Source organism: Hyperolius riggenbachi, chromosome 8, assembly GCF_040937935.1.
Source record: "Hyperolius riggenbachi isolate aHypRig1 chromosome 8, aHypRig1.pri, whole genome shotgun sequence".
NCBI lineage: Eukaryota > Metazoa > Chordata > Amphibia > Anura > Hyperoliidae > Hyperolius > Hyperolius riggenbachi.
Window position 1 is genome coordinate 241,933,342 of NC_090653.1, and position 19,434 is coordinate 241,952,775.

The window sequence follows — 19,434 nt, forward strand, 5'->3', positions numbered from 1 at the left end:
CCCCATGCACATAGCCAGTGTATATAGCCAGATACCCCATGCACATAGCCAGTGTATATAGCCAGATACCCCATGCACATAGCCAGTGTATATAGCCAAATACCCCATGCACATAGCCAGTGTATATAGCCAGATACCCCATGCACATAGCCAGTGTATATAGCCAGATACCCCATGCAAATAGCCAGTGTATATAGCCAGATACCCCATGTACATAGCCAGTGTATATAGCCAGATTCCCCATGCACATAGTCAGATACCCCATGTACATAGCCAGATACCCCATGCCCAAAGCAAGTGTATATAGCCAGATACCCCATGCACATAGCCAGTGTATATAGCCAGATACCCCCTGTATATAGATACCCCCTGTATATAGCCACATCCCCTTGTATATAGCCAATCAATCTTGATCTCTATCTCACAATGCTGGCCATCAACCAATTATGACAATTGTGACAATGCTGCACACAAGCAAGAGATCTCATTCTCACGGGGTCACCAATGATCAGTCAGTCAATAAATCCCCCTCTTGCCTCTCAGCTCACCCCACCAAGGCGCCCACTCTACCTGAGTTGCTGTTGCTGGCTTGGAGGGAAATGGTGGCAGGCAGTGTGGTACTTGGTGGCGGGCTGGCGGCATGCAGCAGTCAGGCAGATCTATTGCATTCCAGACCCTCACACATGGCCAGCTATGAGGAGAACTGGAGTCTGGAGGAGAGTGAAAATACCGCTGCGAATGCAGAATACCGCGGTATTCCAGCACGCCAGCCGTCTACACACTTCCCATGCTGTCTCAGCTTCCAGCTCATCGTGCAGCGGCACCCACAATGCACCACAGCCGGAAGCTGGAATTTATCCAATACAATCACGATGGAGGCGGGGCCGACCAGGGGGTCTGAGGGACAGGACAAATCAGTTCAGGGGGGAGGCGGGGCAGAATGCTGGCTGCGTGCATAGTGGACACCGCAGCTGTGTGTCTGGTGTCACTCAGACTGCATAATTAATAATCGGAAAGAGAATCCGAATTACAGCGCGGTGGGACTTTAGAATTTAAATTAGGCAAATGAGATGGCCTTTCGACACCCCTCTCCCTGTCTGTCACCCGGAGCGCCACGCCCCCCTGCGCTCTATGAACGGTACGCCACTGGATACCACCACTTTTAACTTTTCACCTTTATTCAGGACTTGGATGGCCAGCTCTTGTCAGGTCATGTTCTGGCTGGTCAAAGTCCAATAATTATCATTTATTTAGAAGTTCTTTGCAGTGGCCAGCCACTTTGAACACTGGCCTGCCAGATTCCGATATGGCCAGACTTTGGATTCTGGCCGTTACATATGGATTACAAGTTACACACACTAGGTATCAGTGATTCATCACATGACTTTTCTCACTGAAGAGAAGTTAAAAAAATCACAAGCAAAGCACTTCTTACCATAAACAGCGAGATGTATGTGCTTCTCATCAGAGCCAGCTGGATTCTGGGCTCTGCATGCATATTGTCCTTGATGAGAGAGTTGGACCCGAGCAATCTGCAGGACCTGTCCACCTGAAGAACAAATCGTATGAAAGTATGAAGACCAAAAAAGGAATAGAGCTAAGGTGATAACCACAGCACAGAAGAATTCTACAAACAAGAACTTCTTTGGCAATTTGTAAATGAGATTTATTTGGAACAGGTCCAATAATAGTTTGCATTTGCTTATCCTCCTTGTACTACTTGGACTTTACTGAGACTCTGACTGCCATTATATTTACCACATTTGCATGAAAATAAGACAGAGTCTTATGTTAATTTTTGCTCCAAAAGCTGTGATAGAGCTTAAGGGCCCTTTTACACTTAATCAGTTGCTCTCAGTTATACCTGAAAGTAAACTGATTTTCAAATAAATGCCCATGTTTTCCTATGGCACCTTTCACATTTAACACGTTTTCACTGAAATCTTTTTCACAATGCACTGCTATGGAAAAAATGCGTACCAACGCGCATTAACGCACACAAACTGATTAGGGCCTAAAGGGATGTCTTATTTTTACATGAACAAAAATCTAAATTCCTTCTTGAACAAAAAAAAAATCTATATTTATTCAAATATAGTCAGCACATTTTGAAACATATAACTTTCCAAATCCTGAATTCCATCCTGAATTCCATCCTGAATTTCTTGTGACTTCCTTTTTCCATGTACAACAATCTACAATTACCAATAGCCCGGCACTTGCCAATCTTTATAGTTTTGGGTCTGGTGGGTATTTTGATTGTGATTCTTTCAGGAGTGTCTGCTTTCCTTGGTGAAAAGTCTATCTGTCCTTCTGAATTCTATTGCCAACTGCTTTTACCGTAGTTATCGTATTTTTTTTTTTTTTTTTTTACTAAACTGTAACAAGGGCTTATTTTTGGAGTAGAGCTTACATTTTGAGCAACCTCAAAAATCCTGAAAAATCATGCTAGGGTTTATTTCGAGGCAGGTCTTGTTTTCAGCTATATGGGGTATATTGCAAAATTGTTATGCTTGAAAATAATTATTAGATCTAAAAAATACTTTTGCTGTCACACGTTAAGGACTCATGCTAAGTGGACCTAAATATCATGATCCCACCTTGACTTGGCTCCAGCATTGTCCCGATGGTTTCCGGGAGCTGGCGCGGACAGATGCCCAGCTCCTCGCATGTTGTTGGCATCTCCTCAGGTCTCACAGACTCACGTGGATGGAAGTGTTGATGTGGTTGACCATGCTAAGTTGGGGGGGGGGGCTCTATGATTGGCTGCTGGCAGTATTTAAACCTGGATGGCAAACTTGCCTGTGACAGCGTTAAGATGCTAGAGCTAGCTTCTGGGTTTACTTTTGCTCTCCTTGCTTGCCAGTATACCTGACCATCCTTTGATTGCCGACCTGGACAGACCATTGCTTGTTTGTGACTATTCCTCTGCCTCTGCCTTGGCTATCTGACTATGATTTTCCTTATTCCTCTGAGTGACTGCCATCTGATTTCTGTACATGGTCCTGGACTGTTTGACTACAAATATTGCCTGTATCCCTGCCTAATGATTCCTGGTGATACCACACCAGTTTCTATAGTTCCTAACGGTTTCGCCTTACATCATCAGAACCCTTGACGACGGCAGTAGGCCAAAGCCAGTCAGGTTTGAGAAGTGGGCATTACCATACAGATAGTGCACTGGTACTTTGTGTGTCTTTTTATGCAGTATTGATTTGATGGGTCCTAGTCATATGTGCCCACAAAGTGAGTAACTTATGTTCCTCAACTGTTAACCTTAAATGCTTTTATTGTCCATTTTATTAAACATTTGATGTGATTACACGTTACTGGTCACTATCTTTTAACTTGATGTGTGGTGATGGTCATCAGTTTGATAGTTTTAGCACTGGGTGACTGCAGAATTTTACTGATCTGGGCACAGATACCCAAATTAAATGTATTGTTGCAAGTGCTGAGGTCTTGTCTGTGGAACATCCATATATACTTTAACTAAGCTGTTAAGAGTCAACAGTTGGCTTCTGACACCTTCTCAAAAATCACATATCCAGCTTTGCTTCTAGTTTAATGTATATAAACTAAGATGTACATATTTCCAAAAGCAGGGCACAGAAGGCCAATTACCTGGCATGATAAGGTAGCCCCTCCCTGGATGAAGGACCTGCCCATCTTTATACCAGGTGATCTCAGGGATGGGGTGAGACTGAACATCACATACAATGGAGATAGAGGAGTGCAGCACCGCACTGACGTTCTCACTCCTCGTACCGAGGATTCTGGGAGGAACTGAAAAATAGACAATACAAATTATTAGGAAGTTCAATCTCAATATCACGATGCATATTAAAGTATTCTCTCATCCAAGTCTTGCAACCTCAACATATGAATGTCCATATTAGGTTTTACTAAAGGGACTAATCACTAGAAAATAGCACACAAAGCTGTGCTGAACTTACCATGTACCATCAAAGTGAAGAGTCGTTCGGTAAAGCCAGCTGGGTTCTCAGCGACACACACGTAGCTGTCTATATCAGACACCTGAACCGAGTGGATCTGTTCAAGAAAAGAATGGGTCAAGGGAAATTCACCATGCATGATTTATTTTGCATGTCCAGTTCCAGAATTTAGCACATACATAAAAAAAGGCACCTGGAAAAAAGGGCGCAGGGGTTTGCTGCTAATAGAATCTCAGTAAGATTTCGATGCTAAGTGGGAGACTGCCGGCTATGATCACATGGTTAGTCTCACTGTTGCAAAATATATATATATATATATATATATATCTTTTTTTTTCCTTCTCCTGAAGTAGAAGTCATTACCTGCAGACGCTTCCCCTCCTGCAGGACCTCATACTGGTCCCCGGTAGACAAGGTCTGCCCATTCCTCAGCCACGTAATGGTAGGTTGTGGAGTGCCTGTAGCTTCGCAGAGGAGCTCTGCTGTTTGGTTGTAGATCACAGCCACTTCCTGTATCAGTCCATCCACCTCTCCGAGCAAGACAGGGGGCGCTAAAGTGGAGGATATGGTGCATTATTACAAGAGTGTAAATCACACAAAGAAAACAATAGACTATTCTAGAGAGACATGAAGCCTGGCTTGGGAAGCAGCAGCAAAATTCTGAACTGGCTACATAAGTATCAAAAATGCACCTGTTCAGTACGTTTTTTGGAAAAACACCAATGGTCATGTCCAGCGATCCAATGTGCAGGACTGTCAGCCATAAAATCAAATTCCATTTATCCACTGTATTTATCATGTAGTCTATATCCTGACTGTGCATCACAAGCATTCCAATGTAATCATTAGTAGAGATGGCCCGAACCTCCGATTTTCGGTTCGCGAACCTCCTGTGAAAGTTCGGTTCGCACGAACTTTCGCGAACCGCAATAGACTTCAATGGGAAGGCGAACTTTGAAAACGAGAAAAATTTATGCTGGCCACAAAAGTGATGGAAAAGATGTTTCATGGGATCTAACACCTGGAGGGGGGCATGGCGGAGTGGGATACACGCCAAAAGTCCCGGGGAAAAATCTGGATTGGACGCAAAGCAGCATTTAAGGCCAGAAATCACATTGAATGCTAAATTGCAGGCCTAAAGTGCTTTAAAACAACATCAATCAGGGAGTGTAATTAGAGTACTGCTTCACACTGACACACCAAACTCACTGTAACGCACCACAAACAGCTGTTTGCGTAGTGACGGCCGTGCTGGACTGGTGCGCACCATGGCCAGAGTGCAGGCCGTGGCGGTTTTCAAGCAGATATGGTCGCCGGGCAGTGGTAGCTCAATGATAGAACAACAGTGACTGTCCAGCTGATCAAATTTGGTCTGTGCACAATGAAGCAACGACCTATATTACCTTATTATCTTTGGTGTGCCACCCCCCGAGACACTCATATAGCCGGCGGTCATTGCTTCATTGTGATACGCAAGCCCCTTTACCGTGGCAAGGTAATGATCACGAAGGGGAATGGACACATGTACATGCCTTTTGTTTTGTTGTTGCAGCTGCAGTGCAGCCAGAAAAATTAGGCAGGCATGTACACGCACCAGAAAAATTAGTATAGCGGCCGCTGCTAGCAGTGGCCTTAAAAATTCAGGAATCCGCCTGGAGTCCTGGACCCTGTTGGTGGTGGCAGAGAAGGCAAGCGGCATGCAGGCAGAGATGCTGTGTGGGGAGCGACTTAGTCTTGGGGCAGGAAGCCAGTCAAACGGCGTGCAGGCAGAGATGCTGAGTGTGGGGACTGACTTAGTCTTCGGGCGGGCAGTAACCCTCCAGGATCCTTGCCTCATTCATTTTGATAAAGGTCAGGTACTGAGCACTTTTGTGACTTAGGCGACTTCTCTTCTCAGTGAGAATGCCTCCAGCTGTGCTGAAGGTCCTTTCCCGACAGGACGCTTGAGGCAGGGGAAGACAGAAGTTGGATGGCAAATTGGGACAGCTCTGGCCACAGGTCAAGCCTGCGCACCCAGTAGTCCAAGGGTTCATCGCTGCTCACAGTGTCTACATCCACATTTAAGGCCAGGTAGTCGGCTACCTGCCGGTCCAGGCGTTGGTAAAGGGTGGATCCGGAAGTGCTAAGGCGAGGCGTTGGACTAAAGAATGTCCGCATGTCCGACATCACCATGAGATCGCTGGAGCGTCCTGTCCTTGCCTGCGTGGACATGGGAGAAAGATTACTGGCAGTGGTACCTTTATTGCGTTGTGCTGTGACATCACCCTTAAACGCATTGTAAAGCATAGTTGCCAGCTTGTTCTGCATGTGCTGCATCCTTTCTGCCTTCTGGTGAGTTGGTAACATGTCCGGCACTTTGTGCCTATACCTAGGGTCTAGTAGCGTAGCCACCCAGTACAGCTAATTCCCCTTGAGTTTTTTTATACGGGGGTCCCTCAACAGGCTGGACAGCATGAAAGACGACATCTGCACAAAGTTGGATGCAGACGTACTATCCATCTCCTCTTGCTCTTCCTCAGTGACGTCAGGTAAGTCCTCCTCCTCCCCCCAGCCACGAACAATATCACGGGAACGTCAAGCAGCACAAGCCCCCTGCGACGCCTGCTGTGGTTGTTCTTCTGCCGCCGCCTCCTCCTCCTCCAAAGAAACACCTTCCTCATCATCCGAGTCGGACTCCTCCCCCCCACACGACTCTTCCTCCTCCTCCCCCCTCTGTGCTGCCGCAGGTGTTGAGGAAACATCTGATTCTGTTGTAAATTGCTCCCACAACTGTTCCTGCCGTAACTGTTCCTCTTCACACTCCTCCTCAGTTTGATCCACCATTCTATGCACGGCACGCTCCTGGAAGTAAGCGTATGGGATCAAGTCGCTGATGGTGCCTTCACTGCGACTCACCAGGTTGGTCACCTCCTCAAACGGCTGCATGAGCCTGCATGCATTTGGCATTAGTATCCAGTTTGGGGGCCAGAACATTCCCATCTCCCCAGATTGTGTCCTTCTACTGTAATTGTACAGGTACTGGTTGACGGCTTTCTCCTATTCTAGCAGGCGAGAGAACATGACCAGGGTCGAATTCCAGCGAGTCGGGCTATCACATATCAAGCGTCTCACTGGCAAGTCGTTTCTCTGCTGAATGTCCGCAAAGCGTGCCATGGCCGTGTAAGACCGCCTGAAATGCCCACACAACTTCCAGGCCTGCTTCAGGACGTCCTCTAAGCCTGGGTACTTTGACACAAATCTTTGAATGACTAGTAGATTCAGCACATGTGCCATGCAGGGTACATGTGTCAGCTTTCCCAAATTCAACACGGAAATGAGATTGCTGCTGTTGTCACACACCACGTTGCCGATCTCCAGCTGGTGCGGGGTCAGCCACTGATCCACCTGTTTGTTAAGAGCAGCCGGGAGAGCTGGTCCAGTGTGACTCTCCGCTTTGAGGCAAGACATGTCTAATATGGCGCGACACCGTTGTACCTGGCATGCAGCATAGGCCCTGGGGAGATGGGGCTGTGTAGCTGGAGAGGAGATTGCAGCACCAGTAGAGTTGAAGTGCCACTCAGCCAAGGAAGAGGAGGACGACGACAGCGAAGAGGATGTAGCAGGAGGAGAGGAGGTGGCAGGAAGCCTGCCTGCAAGCCGTGGAGGTGTCACAAGTTGGTCCGTTGCACAGCCACGTACTCCCTGCTGCCATCGGTCACCAGGTTGACCCAATGGGCTGTGTAAGTTATGTACCTGCCCTGAACGTGCTTGGCAGACCAGGCATCCGTGGTCAGGTGGACCCTTGACCCAACGCTGTGTGCCAGAGATGACACCACTTGCCTCTCACCTTCACGGTACAGTTTGGGTATCGCCTTTTTAAAAAAATAATTGCGGCCTGGTATCTTCCACTGCGGTGTCCCAATGGCCACAAATTTACGGAAGGCCTCAGAGTCCACCAGCTTGTATGGTAACAGCTGGGCGAGCTAACAGTTCCGCCACACCAGCTGTCAGACGCCGAGCAAGGGGGGGACTGGCAGAAATTGGCTTCTTCCGCTCAAAGATTTCCTTCACGGACACCTGGCTGCTGTGGGCAGAGGAACAGGAACCGCTCAAGGGCAGAGGCGGAGTGGAGAAGGCTGGCTGTGAAGGTGCAAGGGAGAAAGCGGCTGAAGATGCTGCACCTGAAGGAGGAAGAGGAGAAGGAGGGTGGCTTTTCCTTTGTGTGCTGCTTTTGCTCAGGTGCTCTTCCCATTGCAGTTTGTGCCTTTTCTCCATGTGCCTTTGTAAGGCACTTGTCCCTACGTGAGTGTCTGCCTTTCCATGGCTCAATTTTTGGAGGCAGAGAGAACAGATGGCATTGCTCCGATCTGAGGCAGACACATTAAAAAATTTCCAAACCACTGAGCCCCCCTGGGGTGATGGCACTATGGAGGCATCAGCAGATGACGTTGAAGCACATGTTGGCTGGCTGTCCATAGGTGGCGATACATGGCGGCGGACACTGCCACCAGCTGTTTCTGACGATGAGCTCCCCCTGCTTCTTTCAGGAACTCGTCTCCTCCTACTCCTCTCTGATTATTAGGAACCCATGTGAGATCCGTATCATCATAATCATCCTGCCCAGCTTCGCTTGCCTCAGACACCTCCAAAACTGCACCAACAGCAGGTACTTCATCCTCCTCCTCCTCACACATTATGTCCATAGTGTCGCTACCTAACTCAGACATATGAGGTGGTGTAACTTGCTTAGCGCCTTCATCTGGTTGTAACAATAATGGCTGTGAATCAGTTAATTCCCCACCAATTAACTCCTGCGAAGTGTCAAATGCAATGGATGTGGTGCTTGTAGTAGCGCTGGTGGCTGCGGAGATGAGGTGTTCTGTGTTAAATATTCAACCACGTCCTGACAATCTTCGGAGTTGATGGGACGTGCCTTCTTCTAAGCACTGTACTTTGGGCCAGGGCCGCACAAAATCACATCAACACGACCTCGCACAGACCTGCTGGGTGACCTTCTTCTGGGTCTGCCTCTACCTCTGCCTGTTTTGTCCGTTGTGTCCATATCGGGGGGGATGAAGTGAAAGGTATGCACTGACTTGACTAATAGAATGTGCAGTCACACAGGTGCCATTAACAGGTATGCACGGAGTGGTATATCACACTGCGTGCACTCACGTAGGTGGGTGCACTAAACACAACAGGTAGGTATATGCAGTGATGAGGTGGGTGCACTGAACACAACAGGTAAGTATATGCAGTGATGGGTATTACAATGTGCACCTGTCATACATAGACAGGTAGCGGACAGGCACAGCGACACTGCGTGCGCTCAACTCACGTAGGTAGGTGGGTGGGTGCACTGTGAACAACCGGTAGGTAGGTTTATGCAGTGATGGATATTACAATGTGCACCTGTCACACACAGAGAGGTAGCAGACAGGCACAGTGACACTGCATGTGCTCAACTCATGTAGGTAGGTGGGTGCACTGTGAACAACAGGTAGGTAGGTAGGTATATGCAGTGATGGGTATTACAATGTGCACCTGTCACACACAGACAGGTAGCGGACAGGCACAGTGACACTGCATGCGCTCAACTCACATAGGTAGGTGGGTGCACTGTGAACAACAGGTAGGTATATGCAGTAATGGGTATTACAATGTGCACCTGTCACACACACAGGCAGTCACTGAATGTGCTGGGCCTGGCAGTGGCATACACACAGTATGAATTATCAAGGCTGTCTATGCAACACAAGTGTCAGTGGGACACACAGAAAAAAAAATAGATCACAAGAACAAGATTAGCTCTCAAAAGAGCTGTTGTGGGGTGCTATTTTAGCAATAACAATCAGCAAGGAGCAAGCTAACAAGCCTACAAGAGCCTAACTAATCTTTCCATATGAGAGTCTGCAGCAGCAGCAGCTGTCCCTTCTCTATTTACTGCAGGCACACGAGTGAGTAAAATGGCCGGTGATTGTAAGGAAACGCGGAAAAGCCGCCATCTCTCAAGGTGAGGCGGCTGTTTCCGCGCCCAGCATGGCGTCACAACGCGGAAAAAACGCCGCATGCCGCATAGGCAGTGCGGCGGAATCCGCATTGGTAACGGCGGAATCCGCATCGGTAACGGCGGAATCCGCATCAGAGGCGGCCCCCGTACTAGATACATTGCATGACAGTACTGGTGTGGCTGGGACTGATAGTCCACCAAGATTCAGACTTACACGCGCGCGAGCACAGAGGCAGAGTTTAAATAGCAGTTAGAAGGGAGTCGGCTGACCAGCTGGGTCAGCTGACAAATTCCACTGCTCCCATTGGACCAGCAATTAGGGAGGTCCTGGAAAGGTCCTAGAGTATATATACTGCTGGTTATTCACTTGCTCTTTGTCTGGCGTGCGATCACATACGTGGGAGCACCCAGATCCGTAGTCAGATCCTGAAGTGTGCCGGGACCAGCTGGAGCTGTAATCCTACACTTAGCTAGATATTTGATAGCTAAAGTACTAGTTTGATTGTCATTATATGTTATGACTTTTGCCTGCTTTGACTATCCTCCTGAACTCTGATCTTGTACCTCGATATTTCTGATACTCTGTTGCCGAACCCCGGCTCGTTCCTTGACTCTGCTTCTGCCTCCTGATTTTGTACCCCGATATATCTGATACCCCGTTGCTGAACCCTGCCTGTACTTTGACTCCGCCTTTGCCTCCTGATCTTGTACTTTATCTGTCCGTGTGTGTACGACCTGGCTTGTCCGACCTCGAGAACCGACCTTACTGTTAGAGGCGGTTCCTCGCTCTGTTAGTGATCCTTCCTCCTGAAGGTTACTTTCAGTCTGTCCTTCCTACTGTCAGTCTGACTCCTCCCGTCTTGGAGAGCTCAGGTCTGCGGAAGGAATCTGTGCAGTACTCCTTGCTGCATTGAGGCCTTGTCCTCTATGTGTTACTGTTACACCAAAACACTACACTCTACTCAGGTGAACAGAGGTTAGTTTGTATATCGGATTATCGGTGAGACTGCAGATCACTTATAATCTGGTATATATCTGTATTTCCGGTGATACTGCAGATCACCGGTAATCAGATACTCTCTGCGCCCACCGATCGTTACAGAACGCCAGACCCAAAAAATGCAAATGGACGCACACACTGACCGTCTGGGCGCACTTGCCACTTCGGTGGAAAACATCAACCAAGTGCTGGGTAGCCACAAGACTATGATTGATGTCCTTTCAGGCTCTGTGCGAACCCTCCAGACGTCAGTTGATTCAGTGCGATCCCCTCCTAGTGCTGACATACGTATGCCCGTACCAGATAAATTTTCCGGCCACAAGTCTGACTTCCGGAATTTTCAGAGTAGAGTGTTATCGTACTTCGAGTTGAGACCCCGATCCTCGGGGACTGAGACCCAACGGGTCACCTTTATTAAAACTTTACTGACTGGTGACTCCCAGTCATGGGCATACAACCTGCCTCCTACCGATACTGCTCTGACCTCGGTAGAGGAATTCTTTAAGGCCATGGCCGTAATTTACGACGACCCTGATCTTGCGGCAACCTCTGAGCGGAAGCTCAAACTTTTGCGGCAAGACAGGGGTTCAGTCGAGGATTACGCGGCAGAATTTCGCAGATGGTCAGTCACGGCCAGATTTGATAATTTTGCCCTCATGGATTACTTCTTGTCTGGGTTGTCGGAGGAGGTCTCCGATTTAATGCTAACCTTGCCCGAGCCCAGGACAGTCGATGAGGCCATCACATCGGCCATTCGAGTCGACCGTCGATTACGCCATCAGAGGCAGATTCGGGGCAGTCACCGTGCCAGGGTAACATCATATGTGGCACCCTCCGCTGCACCCTTAGTAACGCCATCTCCGTCTGTCTCATCTCCTCCGGCCTTGCCTCCACCCGAACCAAGGCAGATTGGTTATTCGAAATTGACCCAGGTGGAGCGAAGGCGGAGAATGATGGATCAACTGCCCGAACAAGTCGGGGAACGAATTTGCCTAGGAGTAGTGGGGGGTGACACCCTAGGCACGCCACTTGCACCCCTTAAAGAAAAGAAATTGCTTCTCCCTTGTACAGTTACATGGGAGAAGAAATCTGTGGCCACTGAGGCTTTCATTGACTCAGGCTCAGCGGCCAATTTTATGAACTTTAAGTTTGCTCAGGAGTTGGGTATTCCGCTCACTCCTGTGACACCTCCCATTCAGGTCACGGCAGTAGACGATTCCCCTCTACAACGGAATCGTGCTCTGTCACAGACCCCGGAGGTGAAGGTCACCATAGGGGCACTGCATGGGGAACAATTATCGTTTTTTGTATTGCACATGTCTACCTCAACTATTATCCTAGGCATGCCGTGGTTGCAACTTCATTCACCTCAAATAGACTGGGCCACGGGTCAGTTAACCACTTGGTCACCTCGTTGTTTTCAGCGGTGTTTGGGGAAGTTGACCTTGGGGCAAACCAGATTTCAGGTGGAAGGGGTACCAGATCAGTATTCTGAATTTTCTGATGTGTTCTGTCCCAAGGCAGCTGATAAATTGCCCCCACATCGTCCTTTCGATTGTCCCATTGATCTCCGTTCAGGTTGTGTTCCCCCCCGGGGTCACTTGTACAATCTGTCAGGGCCCGAAAAATTGGCCATGCAGGAGTACATCCGTGAAAATTTGGCCAAGGGTTTCATTCGCCCGTCCCGGTCACCTGCTGGAGCAGGGTTCTTTTTTGTCAAAAAGAAAGACGGAGGCTTGCGACCCTGCATCGATTATCGCGGTCTCAACAAGATTACTATAAAGAATCGCTATCCGTTGCCACTGATAGATGATTTGTTCACTCAGGTTACTGACGCTAAGATTTTTTCTAAGCTAGATTTGCGGGGCGCGTACAATCTGATACGTATAAGAAGGGGCGATGAGTGGAAGACGGCCTTTAATACACCAGACGGGCATTATGAGTACCTGGTGATGCCCTTCGGGTTATGTAATGCTCCGGCCGTTTTTCAGGAACTCATTAACGAGGTATTCCGGGAGGTGTTGGGGAAATTTGTACTAGTTTATCTTGATGATATTCTTATCTTCTCCAACAACCTCACTGAACATAGAAACCATGTGAGGTTTGTGTTAAATCAGTTAAGGCAGAACTCGTTATACGCAAAGCTTGAGAAGTGCATCTTCGAAGTAACATCTGTTGCGTTCTTGGGGTACATAATTTCCACCACAGGCCTGTCTATGGATCCTGCCAAGGTCTCCGCTGTTCTGGAGTGGCCACAGCCGGTTGGGTTGAAATCCCTTCAGCGCTTTCTTGGCTTCGCCAACTACTATAGACGGTTTATAAAGGGGTACTCCACTGTCATTGCTCCCCTTACCTGCCTCACTAAGAAGGGGGCAGATACCACTCACTGGTCTCCTGAGGCTTTACATGCTTTTGCCACCCTGAAGGGCCTATTCTGTTCAGCACCCATCCTCAGACATGTGGATGCCTCTTTCCCATTCATTGTGGAGGTAGATGCCTCGGAGGTTGGGGTGGGGGCTGTGCTGTCACAGCGGTCAGGCTTGCAGGGTAGAATGCACCCGTGTGCATATTTCTCTCGCAGGTTCTCCCCTGCAGAGAGGAATTACGATATTGGAAACAGGGAGCTCTTGGCCATCAAATTGGCTTTCGAGGAATGGCGACACTGGTTAGAGGGAGCTGAACATACCATCACGGTTTACACCGATCACAAAAACCTAGAGTACATCGAGGGGGCTAAGAGGTTGAGCCCTCGCCAGGCTCGATGGTCGTTGTTCTTCTCCAGGTTTACTTTCATTATTACGTACACCCCAGGGAGCAAGAATGTTAAGGCGGATGCTCTATCCAGATGTTTTGAGTCAGAGACAGCACAGCCCTCCATTCCAGAGACCATTATTCCCCAGAAATTAATACTGGCAGCCACTGAAACTTGGGAGGATTGGAGGGAGACATTGGCTCCCTTTCAGCAAGACATTCCGGAAGGGAAGCCCGCAGGGGTCCTGTTTGTTCCTCTGCCTTTTCGCCTGCAGGTTCTTGAGATGTTCCATGCACATAAGAACGCAGGGCATCCTGGGGCATCCAGGACACAGGATCAGATAGCCAGATGCACCTGGTGGCCTTCCTTGGCAGCGGATTGTAAGGAATACGTAAAAGAGTGTTTGATATGTGCCAAGAGTAAACCCTCCCGGCTGGCACCTGTCGGTACGTTGCAGCCTTTGCCCACCCCGAATGAGCCGTGGACCCACCTGTCCATGGATTTTGTGGGCGAGCTTCCCAGGTCTGAAGGTATGGCGGTCATTTGGGTGATAGTCGACCGTTTTAGTAAGATGGCCCACTTTGTGCCTTTGAAAGGACTCCCCTCGGCTCAGGAATTGGCCGAGTTGTTTATCACTCATGTCTTCCGTTTACATGGCATTCCCGAAGACATAGTTTCAGACAGGGGAGTCCAATTCGTCTCACGGTTTTGGAAAGCTTTTTGCCACCTCATGGGCATAAAGCTATCTTTTTCATCGGGCTATCACCCACAGACCAACGGCCAGACTGAGAGAATAAATCAGTCTTTAGAGCAATTTTTAAGGTGTTATGTGGCAGAGGCGCAGGACGATTGGGTCAGATTTCTGCCCTTCGCAGAATTTGCCCAGAATAATTTAAAAAACTCGTCCTCCGGATTCTCTCCCTTTCAGGTGGTGACGGGGAGATCACCCAAATTTTCCCCATTACCTATAGCCTCCACTCCTTTCCCAGCCCTGGAGGCCTGGCAAAAGTCATTGAAGGACCTTTGGGGGACGGTTAGAAGTAACCTGGAGAAGGACTTTTTGAGTCAGAAGGGTCAAGCTGACAAAAGACGGTCGCTGGAGTGGAAGTTCCGACCAGGAGACTTGGTATGGGTGTCCACACGTCACTTGACCCTAAGACAACCTTCGAATAAGCTTGGTCCCAGGTTTGTGGGTCCATTCCCGGTTGTCAGGAAAGTCAATGATGTTACTTACACCGTTGATCTTCCCTCTAGCATGCGGGGGGTGAGGTCTTTCCACGTGTCCCTTCTTAAGCCAGCAGTCCAGGTGGGTCCCACTCCTCCTCCTCCTGTCTTGGTAGATGCCCAACACGAATATGAGGTGGAGAAGATTCTAGATTCACGCTCTGTACAAAACTCGGTACAATACCTCGTGCACTGGAAAGGGTATGGCATTGAGGAGAGGCAATGGGTACCGGGGACGTGCATGCATGCAGACGAATTAAAAAGGGAGTTTCATGCCTTACACCCCGAGAAACCTGGTGGGAGTTGTCCGGAGTCCACTCCTCGGGGGGGGGTACTGTAAGGAAACGCGGAAAAGCCGCCATCTCTCAAGGTGAGGCGACTGTTTCCGCGCCCAGCATGGCGTCACAACGCGGAAAAAACGCCGCATGCCGCATAGGCAGTGCGGCGGAATCCGCATTGGTAACGGCGGAATCCGCATCGGTAACGGCAGAATCCGCATCAGAGGCGGCCCCCGTACTAGATACATTGCATGACAGTACTGGTGTGGCTGGGACTGATAGTCCACCAAGATTCAGACTTACACGCGCGCGAGCACAGAGGCAGAGTTTAAATAGCAGTTAGAAGGGAGTCGGCTGACCAGCTGGGTCAGCTGACAAATTCCACTGCTCCCATTGGACCAGCAATTAGGGAGGTCCTGGAAAGGTCCTAGAGTATATATACTGCTGGTTATTCACTTGCTCTTTGTCTGGCGTGCGATCACATACGTGGGAGCACCCAGATCCGTAGTCAGATCCTGAAGTGTGCCGGGACCAGCTGGAGCTGTAATCCTACACTTAGCTAGATATTTGATAGCTAAAGTACTAGTTTGATTGTCATTATATGTTATGACTTTTGCCTGCTTTGACTATCCTCCTGAACTCTGATCTTGTACCTCGATATTTCTGATACTCTGTTGCCGAACCCCGGCTCGTTCCTTGACTCTGCTTCTGCCTCCTGATTTTGTACCCCGATATATCTGATACCCCGTTGCTGAACCCTGCCTGTACTTTGACTCCGCCTTTGCCTCCTGATCTTGTACTTTATCTGTCCGTGTGTGTACGACCTGGCTTGTCCGACCTCGAGAACCGACCTTACTGTTAGAGGCGGTTCCTCGCTCTGTTAGTGATCCTTCCTCCTGAAGGTTACTTTCAGTCTGTCCTTCCTACTGTCAGTCTGACTCCTCCCGTCTTGGAGAGCTCAGGTCTGCGGAAGGAATCTGTGCAGTACTCCTTGCTGCATTGAGGCCTTGTCCTCTATGTGTTACTGTTACACCAAAACACTACACTCTACTCAGGTGAACAGAGGTTAGTTTGTATATCGGATTATCGGTGAGACTGCAGATCACTTATAATCTGGTATATATCTGTATTTCCGGTGATACTGCAGATCACCGGTAATCAGATACTCTCTGCGCCCACCGATCGTTACAGTGATGCCTTCCTTTTATAAGGGGGGGAGTGGCTCCAGGAGGGAGTGTAGCTTGATTGGCTACAATGTGCCTGCTGACTGTGATGTAGAGGGTCAAAGTTGTCCCTAATGGTGCATTATGGGGGCGAACCGAACTTCCGCAAAAGTTTGCGGTTCTCCGCGATCGCAAACCCCCAGAAGTTCGCCGGGAACCGTTCGCCGCCGAACCGTTTGGGCCATCTCTAATCACAAGAGTGTCTGCTGTAATTAATCTTATCTTAGTCAGCATGGCTCTATTCTGGTACATTGCTGGGGAGAGGGAAGTTTATTATCTCCCCTCCCACATTCCTGCTCCTCCCTGATTGGCTGAGGGCAGTTCAGTGTGACACAAGGCTGAGAATGAAAATACACCTCACCCCTCTGCGGAAGCTACTAAAATATGATCTATGCTGTGCTCACATGCGTTTACAAAGCAAGCTAAATTACATCAGGATTGGCTTCAGCCAGAGGTAATGAAATGAAAACATGGGATAGTATGGCTGTCCCTGCTGCTTTAAAAATAGCTTGTGCTTCCACTTGCTATTTTTAATGGAACAGCTAGTGTTAAATGGAATGCACAATCCCCACCTGCAGCATTTTTACTGTAGAGGTGATGTGTTTCCAATAGAAACATATGGTAGCAGGAACACTTGAATGAGACAGGATGAGACAGGACACTTAAGGTGCCCATACGCTCGTCAGATTGGCAGCAGATAGATAAGAAATGCATCTGATGATCTATCTGATGCGTTTTTAAAACATTTTTTACCAGGATAGAATTCCAATAGATTTCAGTTTGAAATCTATTGAAATTCGATCTGATGGCATTTTTTTGCCATCAGATTTCCATTAAGGCCAATGCAAACTGATAAGCAATCTCATCAGATCGACCGAAATTTTCCACCCTGCCAGTTCGATGGAAATCCATCGAAATCGATCGAAATCGGCCATCGATCGGTCGATTGGCCAACCGATTTGCGATCGATCGATCGACCGACCGGTCGGCCAGAAAATCGGCTGAGTGTATGGGCCCCTTTAAGCTGGTCCGCTCTGATCCAAACAGGGCATTTTGCTCCATTACAAATAGAAACCGAGGCTAAGCAATAGAGTGGTGTTATATTGTAAGTGTAGCCTATACATAGTGTTGCTTTAGCTAGGCAAGAACCTGGGACATGACAGTCAAAGGGTGTAAACAAGGATTTGTGCTGCAAGCCATGGTAAACAATGTACATCTGCTTTCTTATTTGCCTCCTTCAGGGGGTGAATAATTATTTTAATAATTAAGCAAATGTACATTGAAGAAGAGAGAGGTTTTTTTCTACCATTACCTTCAAACAACCAATAAGAGGCAGAGAAAATTAGTGTGTAAATCCACTTAGAAAAGGTGACATCATCGCCATGCCATTAAAGTAACTACAATACTCACTGAGAACTACAAGCTCATAGTGCAGTTTGTCCTCTCCTGCTTCGTTGGAAGCCTCACATGTGTATTTCCCAGCATGCTCTGGCCTGGAGATGGGTATCTGCAAAATACGTCCATCTGAAATAGGAATAGAGCACAAGATTACAAGCTTTTCAAATGGAATTTTCCATACTCTTAGTCCACCAAGGACTGAGGCGTCTTGCTAGAAAGTGGTACGAATCTGAATCTGTATGGCTCCCTAAAGCACTGGTTTAGATGAATAGTGTATTAGTTCCATATGAGGTCAAGATCTTGAAATTGTGCTACTGTTTGATGTACACCAGAGTCCTCAGTACCCGGCATGTCTGGTGCCGGATACATGTGATTGCCGACAAAGCACTAACACTCCCCCCCCCCCATATAAAATACTCACCGAGTGTCCAGCGGCATCTCCTAACCGTCCTGTTGCTTGTGGCGGCTTTCCGGGGTCCTCCATGCACTGCTCCCATCATGTCGCCTGACCAGTGTCAGGTCACGTGAAGCACCAGGAGCTCTGCACAGATGCCAGAAAGCCTCTGCAAGCGACAGGAAGGCTAGAAGACTGTGCCGGAAGCTATTTAAATCTAAGCTGAACACCCCACACTACGGGATATCAACCTGTGTATCTACAATATGTATGTAGTGCTCGTCTCACCTTTCTATAGATATATCAAACAATTTGGTAAACCAAAGGGAGCTCATAGCAAAAGAATATAAATTTATTAATACACAAAGCAATGAATAGCAATGAATGCAGAACTGTCAACAATATAAAAACACCCTCCCTAAAACCAAACCAGATCAATGGGGTAAATAGCATGTGTCCCTAATAGGAGTGCACTTCCTATATACTGGAGATTCAAGCATGCATAATATCTTCAGGCCCAATTGAACTGTAAAGTGATGGTGTGCAGCTGATCAGCCTCATAAGTGTGGAAGATCTTCAGATTCCCCCCGTGTGCAGATAAGCACGCCTCTGTGTTAAACACTTACGCAGCCATTACTGACGTCTGATGAAATCCTGATTGGATGAAACGCGTCACGTGCTACGTGGTGGTGACGCTCCTCGGCCGGTAGGCGTGGCTTCCCCCCGTGCCTCCGCAACCTTCCTCCAAACAGCAGCAGCATCCAAGGTCCAGGGTCGGGTCGCATACGGCTACACTCGCCGCACCCCGCAACCTACGGAGGAGAGAGCTGCCACACCACGAGTCCCGTCTGGGAAGTGAGGAATTGAATGGCAGCCGGGGCCCCGAGGCTGCACACGTGAGTGGACCAACACTACTGCATATAGCTGGCTTGAATTTCCTTTGACGCTGGGGAGGTTTGACACTGCCTGTGTCAGTAATGGCTGCGTAAGTGTTTAACACAGAGGCGTGCTTATCTGCACACGGGGGGAATCTGAAGATCTTCCACACTTATGAGGCTGATCAGCTGCACACCATCACTTTACAGTTCAATTGGGCCTGAAGATATTATGCATGCTTGAATCTCCAGTATATAGGAAGTGCACTCCTATTAGGGACACATGCTATTTACCCCATTGATCTGGTTTGGTTTTAGGGAGGGTGTTTTTATATTGTTGACAGT

General features: G+C 48.3%; 1 protein-coding gene across 1 annotated transcript in view; it reads right to left on the reverse strand.

The window, feature by feature from the left end:
- HMCN2 (hemicentin 2) overlaps positions 1–19,434 on the reverse strand; it is a 408,064-nt gene that overhangs the window by 82,561 nt on the left and 306,069 nt on the right. Inside the window, exons 55-59 of the mRNA XM_068248458.1 lie at positions 17,833–17,946; positions 4,320–4,507; positions 3,957–4,053; positions 3,625–3,786; positions 1,436–1,549 (exon numbers count right to left, since the gene is read on the reverse strand). Of these exons, the coding sequence (XP_068104559.1) occupies positions 1,436–1,549; positions 3,625–3,786; positions 3,957–4,053; positions 4,320–4,507; positions 17,833–17,946 (675 nt within the window). The remainder of the gene's footprint in view (positions 1–1,435; positions 1,550–3,624; positions 3,787–3,956; positions 4,054–4,319; positions 4,508–17,832; positions 17,947–19,434) is intronic.